The 8,061-nt window shown below is 37.1% G+C and overlaps 1 protein-coding gene across 1 annotated transcript; it reads right to left on the reverse strand.

Annotated features, from left to right (window-relative positions):
- Positions 1 to 2,022: 2,022 nt before the first annotated feature.
- Positions 2,023 to 2,406, reverse strand: LOC149264023 (uncharacterized). Its single transcript, XM_089393912.1, has one exon. It carries the CDS (start codon positions 2,404 to 2,406, stop codon positions 2,023 to 2,025), a length of 384 nt encoding a protein of 127 aa, XP_089250038.1.
- Positions 2,407 to 8,061: the final 5,655 nt, after the last annotated feature.

Genomic DNA, 8,061 nt, shown 5'->3' on the forward strand with positions numbered 1-8,061 from the left:
ATCTTCTTTATAAAACTAACACTCACATGCTACTCCTATTGAAAAGGAATCAATACTCTTTGGTAAGCAATATTCTTTGATAAGAAAGGAAAGCATTATACTCGACCTCACAGAACTCAGTGGGCAAAATTATTAATAACTAGTTAATATTGATTTGCATCAATTTCTTTTGGTCCAACTAGCAATTAAAATCCATCACCTGCCACTACAACAATAATACACCATATATCACCTTCCCATTAAAACTGAGAATGAGCTGCAAGTAACTGTGAGAACACGGATGCCTCATAAGCATGGAGTTAAGTTTGATCCGTGAGCTTTGCTACAATCCTCAACTGTAGAAATATTGAAATTTTTAAGAAGACTCTCGCCATTTCATAAGAAGTTGACTTGACAGCAGAGTTTGTCTGTTGTTGAGTCCCAATCATATAGATGTCCATATGAGTTATGTCAATGTCTAAGTAGAGCTGTTGAATATGGAATGTCGGTGTAAGTCCTAATCTCTGTCCAACTTATGTCAAAGCAAGGATGCTACATAGGAAGAAAGAATTGGTTAATCAGTTGTGGATGATGGCATTTTTCCTAGAAAATGCAATATCTCCTTCATTGATTTCAAAACTCCATTGCTTCACTTGCAACTATCTTCTCAGGCTTTCATATTGATAAAAACAATGTAGAAAATTTTGGTTGAGTTAGTTTCAAACCATAAAATCTACCCCAACTTCATCTAATGGGCTTGTAATATAGCCTTCTTTCCCGCATTTTCTTGATTATAAAATAATGTCAAAGTAAAACAAGAGTTGGAAATATTTTTCAACAATAGTCACTTGCATCACATGATTATTATCTCTCTTGGTTTTCATCCTTATGGCTTAATATGGACAGACCATTTTCTGCAAGATTAGGAAAGCCTACTGTGTCTTTGAAAGATCGATTTGATTAATGGACATAAGTTAAAAATGCAGTGATCATCCTCTAAACAAATATATATACTCTATATATATCAAAGCAGCAAACTGAAGGCACTGAATTTGCCCATTTCAGACTAATATATGATATATCTATTCAAATGTTTACATAAACCAATATTTCATCCACAGTGGCTAAGAGTAGTATATATCAAAGACTGAAGGCACTGAAATTGCGCAATTCACTCATATATCTACTCAAATTTCTACACAAACCAATATTTCATTCACAGTGGCTAAGAGTATATATCAAAGTAGCTGACTGAAGGCACTAAACTTGCCCATTTGAGACTTATATATCTATTCAAATTTTTAAACAAACCAATGTGTGATCCACAGTGGCTAAGAGTATCTATCAAAGTAGCAAACTGAAGGCACTAAACATGCCCATTGCAAAATTCACACTCATATCTATTCAAACTTTTACACAAACCAATGTTCATCCACATAGGCTAAGAATATATATCGAAGTAGCAGATTGAAGGCACTAAACTTTCCCTTTTCAGATTCATATATCTATTCAAACTTTTACATAAACCAATCTTTCATCCATAGTGGCTCGTGAATTTCAAAATTTTTATGTATGCCATAATAAGCACTTCACGAATCAACTAGGAATTGAAGGCACTTGCACAAAGAATATAATAACATAAAACCAACGTATTCTTGCACAATAATATTATTGATGATAACACTATGCATAAATTGCTACTGCTTTGTTGTAAGCCATAGCAGGATCTTGATCTTCCTTGGCACAAATGTTACTGTCAGATGGACTGAGATGAATTTTTGGCCCCATTCTTCAATCCAACTTTATTCCTTTTCAATTTTGGGGCCATGAGAATCTGATAGCAGCCAACAAGTTTCTTCTTCTCCTTCTCAACCATCTCACCACCATCTTGCTGCTTTTCTTGATCTTTGCCCTTTTCCTTGCATGCACTACTGTTGAAGTCTTGACTCGGGGATTGCTGTTCTTGGGCATCAACAACATTATTAGGTTTAATGGACAGTAATTTTCTCACAAATGAAGGCCTGGGTTTGACAGGATTCCCCATCAAATCTCTGAAACCCACAACCCCCGAGTTGCAGGGATGAATCTGTTCATTCTGTGAAGATCTACTCCATCAAGAATCATGGTGCCAAGGTTGAGAATGCCCTGTGGGTGACCAGAAGGACGACGGACCTGCAGTGCCAAGAAACTCATCCCACTAAAATCTGTGCTCTCGTAGCCCTTGAGGAGAGTGGAAAGCAAGACCCTCACAGTGCCTAGCAGGGTATCCATGAGGCAACCCACGCAATATATCTCCATCATCACAGCAGAGGTTTCACAGCGGAGCAAACTCTCTTCCACTCTGAATATGGCCTTGTCGTTCCAAGTAGGGTTTGCGCCCCCTGTTCTGTCAATTGCGTCGTCAATTTTTTCTCGAAATTGATCCATACAACACAGTAGGTCTACATCATGCCAACAAGATGCATCTCCTTCAGATCTTGAGCTGAGATGATGTTAATCTCCAGCTATGTGTAAGCTTCCCCCATGATGTAGAGTGAATTTACTGCACAAGGAAACGCAATATTCAGAGACCACCCTGATTGAAATTACAGGAGAAGAAACGCCATGAATGAAATCTTTTGAAATCTGAACATTGTATAGAACTGACTTATAAGACAAAACACATCATAGACTCTCTAGCTCATGATGATGAAAGCAGATGGAAATCAGTGCAGAAGGCCACCCCAAATGGTCATGATCGAAGCCAAGAAGCATAAAAACCCATTCATAGATACAACAATAATGGAACAAGAAAAAACAAATTTGTACCAAATCCATTTGTTGTTTCATTTTAGAATTTTATTGTTGTGATTTCCATTTCAAAACCCCATTACTTCACCTGCACCTATAGTCTCAAGCTCTCATATTCATAAAAACAATGTACAAATTTTTCTTCCTTTATACTTCAATTGTCAAGCATTAACCAACATTCATAAGGTAGGTGCTTCCATAGACTCTATCTAATCATGTGACCAACCAGCCCATCTTAACAGCCATGACAGCATCAGCAGATGAGTGGCCCCTTGCAGGGCCACACCAGCCCAGCTTAACAGCCATGACAGCATCAACAGCCCACCTTTGGGCAAACCACTATGTAAGAAAATTAAAACTTGGTGGAAACTATAGCAGCAAGCCACTTTCAACTACCCATCTTGTCTTCCATGGCTAGTCTTCAAATGAATAGAGGAAAGATTACCGAGTCATGAACTTTTAAATGAGGGCATATTATCAAAAACCTTGAATGAGACTCATGATAATCCATAAAAGAAAAGAAGAAGTTAGACATGCCTGACTTAGTGGTTGATACAATGCTTAACCACATTAATCACCCTCGTTCAAATACTAGAAGGCATAAAGCCCTGCGTTATTAAAAAGTTCATGAGTTTGATAGGGTTCAAATTCAAAAATATAAGAAAAAGGAGGTATTCTGTAGACAGAAGTCAATAATTCAATGGCTTAAAGATGGCGGAAGAAGCTGTGCCCGTTTCCTTAAAACCACTCAGAATAGAAGGGTTTATAATAAAATTTCTGTAATAGAATACCAGACAACACAGTAGTAACTCAAATCTGTAAGGAAATCTACTTCAACTTCTACTGATGATGCCGGTTACTGAAGAAGAAATACATGATGTTGTTTCCCCAAGAAAAGAATAAGCCTCCTCGGACTGAATGGGTTCCCAACTCTATCTTCCTCATAATACGTGGCTTTTAAATAATGTTAATCTTCTTGGAGCAAAAGAAGAATCTACGAACTCTGGCAGAATAATGGAATTTCTACCTTCCTCAATGCCCATCGCAAATAATGAGGGAGCTTTAAACTAGACTATTTTAGACCAATCTCCTTGTATAATACTTCAATACAAGATTATTGCCAAGGCCCAAATCTAGTCTCCCTCTTGAATTGTTAATAAAGTTCAGGAGGGGTAACGGTATGTTTCTCAAACTTGTCCTACGATTACATATCTTGAAGCTTCCCACTAGCCATGTCGGATTCCCTCTTCCTGCATTTAGACATAAGGTAGGAATTTAGCATCAATCACTGATAACTCAGCAGCAAGCTTGGAAATTGGACGAACAGATTTAATCCATGGTTGGCAGAGTTACAAATATCCAATACATTTTCTGGATTATACCATCGTATCCAAAGACTTTATGGATTTCTCTTTTTATCATACCAACGTTGAATATTTCTCTATCCATGAGATTGCAACTAATATAACCCATGTTGAGTAAAAGGCATAATTGTTTAACATTTGTTTGAAATTGGAGCCTAAATTTCAAAACAAATTGCGTGAACAACACATTTAAACTTCAATTTGAATTGAGAACTGGAGAGAATGGGAAATAATTCACAGCAATGGCGTGCAAGATGATGCCATATGTGGTCTGACTTAAATTCAAATATAATAGATAATGTTGTTTTGGAGACCAACACACCTATTCCGTATGATCTTGTTAATGATTTGAAAATTTATGAATATGGTGAGCCTGGTCATTTTGTACGAGAATGGAGGGTTAGGAAGTGGTCGCCATCGGGGTCTCAGTCCTCGATACAGGTGTAGTTCAAGTTATGGTCGTCGTTCTCTAAGACGTTGATGTTTCAAACCTATATGGGGACGAAGTATTAGCAGGTCACCTCCACCTTGTCATGATCATCGAGTTCAACCTTGCGATCATGTCTTCTTCTTCCGGTGTGTTCACTGTGCCATGAACTATCATAGAGTCATATTGTTCACTCTCTAGGAGTCCAAACAATTATTTTCCAAGAGTGCGAATTTCTTGACTTTATTCTCTTGAAAGAATTTCTTAAGGATTATAGACAAAAAGCAGAACACATACAAGAAGAAGAGTGAAAAATGAAGATATTCTCTCTCGAACTTGATGATCCTGAAACTGCTAAAATCATGTATGGTTCAAAGTTGAATGGCTCAGAAATTGCTACAAATTTTAGGGAATATTTACAAGAAAAATCACTTTTAGAATTGAGCACTACAACAAAAAGCACGGATAGTATTTACTCATCGGTGCTATTAGGAAGGGAACTGAGTCAATGCATAAATCTTCCTGTCATCAGAGTGAATCAGTTGATGTTGAAACATAAGTGATCGTTAACATTCTTAAAGGAAATGATGGTCCAGGAGGTGTGTCTTCCAATACAATAAAAGATCATCCAAATACACCAAGTCTTATTTCATGTAATAAAGTTACAGTGGATGATGTTTTGTATTGTTGCTGCAAAAGGTTACTGTATCATCTTATGGTCCTGAATTATGGTCATGTGGTACTTCAATCATGCATTAATATCACTGAAGAGAGAACTCTTAACTGCCAAGTTTTTCAATGGATACACCTTGGAGATTGACCATTTGTTTGTTTAAAGTTGGACCGTATCTTGGAGAAAATATTTCCTATAGAATATGCTAAAAGGAAAAATCCAGTTCTTGTCCAAGAAGAAAAACACCAACACCAACAAATAGAGGGGGATACGACAGATGCCCTTGTGGGATAGGATGTTTTCGCCTTTGATATCAGTAACCAGAAGGCCTCTTGTTGCATCAATTTTAGTATAATTCTTAGGGACATGCTAGCGATTTTGTACGTTTCCTGAATCAATCCCTCGATGTAAATGAAATACTAAATTCTCCTAAACACCACCTTGACTTAATGAATATGGCTGTGGCTGGTCAGAACTCCGGATTGTGAAACTGGCATTGATAATGACAAATTTCTCTAATTAATTATGAAGTATACAGGCTATTGACCTTGTCGTACCTAATAATCCTGAGGAGAGCTTAGAGATCATAGAACATCCGTTTAAAGCCCTGAAACAATTTGTAAACTCAACCATCGGGAAAGAGTAACGATATGTTCCTCCTAATTAGACAGGATCTGAACTGCTGATAACAGAAGGAAAGAAATAGTAATTCCTTTTCACATTATCATAAGACGATGAAAATGCCATAAAAACAGAGTACATACACCTTATCATTATTTGCACAAGGCTACGCATGCAGGGAAGAAAGACATGAAGAGTCTCTGCGAAGAGTCTCATCGCCAGCAGAAGAGTCTCATCGCCAGCAGGCAGTCTCTGCGATGAGTTTCATGGCCAGCAGAAGAGTCTCATCGCCAGCAGGGCAGGCCTGGCCTTTCATGGCCCATTACCATGGGAAAAAAACTATTTTTCTATGAAAAAACAGATTAAACGAACGGCAGAAAACACCCCAATCATCTAACACACAAGTTCAGGAGGGGTAACGGTATGTTTCTCAAACTTGTCCTACGATTACAAATCTTGAAGCTTCCCACTAGCCATGTCAGATTCCCTCTTCCTACATTTAGAAATAAGGTAGGAAATTTAGCATCAATCGCTGATAACTCAGCAGCAAGCTTGGCAATTGGACGAACAGATTTAATCCATGGCTGGCAGAGTTACAAATATCCAATACATTTTCTGGATTATACCATCGTATCCAAGGACTTTATGGATTTCTCTTTTTATCAGACCAACGTTGAATATTTCTCTATCCATGAGATTGCAACTAATATAACCCATGTTGAGTAAAAGGCATAATTGTTTAACATTTGTTTGAAATTGGAGCCTAAATTTCAAAACAAATTGCGTGAACAACACATTTAAACTTCAATTTGAATTGAGAACTGGAGAGAATGGGAAATAATTCACAGCAATGGCGTGCAAGATGATGCCATATGTGGTCTCACTTAAATTCAAATATAATAGATAATGTTGTTTTGGAGACCAACACACCTATTCCGTATGATCTTGTTTTTTTTTTCCTGTATAAAGACTATTCTATTAAAATTAAAATTAATTGGTGTTGTATTCTCCACTTCAAAGGATGATAATATTAGGATGTTTGAAATTTAAAACTGTTGGATCAAATGTACATGTGTGATTGAAATTACCACAATTTAACAATTATATCGGAGTCTCTTTGCATTTTTTTGGGGGAAATTACTAATTTATTTAATATTCACAAGATGAAACTATACTGATTTCAAGAAAAATAACTATTACCCTCATTATTAATATCTTTGCAGTTTTTGGGGGAAATTACTAGTTTATTTAATATTCACAAGATGAAACTATATTGATTTCAAGAAGAATAACTACCACCCTCACTATTAATCATTGATACTCATTTCAAGAAGAATAACTACCCACCCTCACTATTAATCATTGATACTGCTGATTGATAAAAGTTCACATTAGCCAGCCCTCTTAACTTTGCGGGGGATCCAAACTGTATCGTATTAAGAAAGTAGGTCTCTAAAAAAACCTTAAGAAATTAGCACTGCAAAAACAAAACCCTTAAAATACGACAGCTAGAATCCTAGAAAATCCTACAACCCTACATTAAACACCCATTTATCAAACCTACAAATACCAGTCAAGGACAGGCTGAATTAGTAACAGAGAGCATCAGATATATGCTCAATTGAGCATCAACCCCAAAAGAAGGAAAATCACATAACTAATCAAAGTAATCTTGAACCTTTAAAGCATAATAATGCAGTAATTAATGATAATCGCTCTGTTCTAATACATACACAATCCTTCTTATCATTTGCTATCATCACAAATAAATCAAAGCCAATGTAAGCTCAAGTTCTTACCATGCTGATAGGGAAAGAATAGATAATGATTTGAAAATTTATGAATATGGTGAGCCTGGTCATTTTGTACGAGAATGGAGGGTTAGGAAGTGGTCGCCATCGGGGTCTCAGTCCTCGATACAGGTGTAGTTCAAGTTATGGTCGTCGTTCTCTAAGGCGTTGATGTTTCAAACCTATATGGGGATGAAGTATTAGCAGGTCACCTCCACCTCGTCATGATCATCGAGTTCAACCTTGCGATCATGTCTCATAGGCAATAGCAGCAGCAGCAGTGGGCTCATTGATGATTCTCATAACATTCAAATCGGAGATTGCCCCTGCGTCATTGGTTGCCTGCCTTTGAGAATCATTGAAGTGTGCAGGAACAGTGACCACAGCATTCTTAACAGTGGTCCTGAGGTAAGCTTC

This window comes from Pinus tabuliformis, chromosome 6 (genome assembly GCF_031772625.1).
Source record: "Pinus tabuliformis cultivar Carrire ecotype Pingquan chromosome 6, CPIR1, whole genome shotgun sequence".
Lineage (NCBI taxonomy): Eukaryota > Viridiplantae > Streptophyta > Pinopsida > Pinales > Pinaceae > Pinus > Pinus tabuliformis.

Excerpts from the sequence above, each read along its gene's own strand:
- LOC149264023 (XM_089393912.1), bottom strand. The coding sequence starts at position 2,406 with ATGGATCAATTTCGAGAAAAAATTGACGACGCAATTGACAGAACAGGG.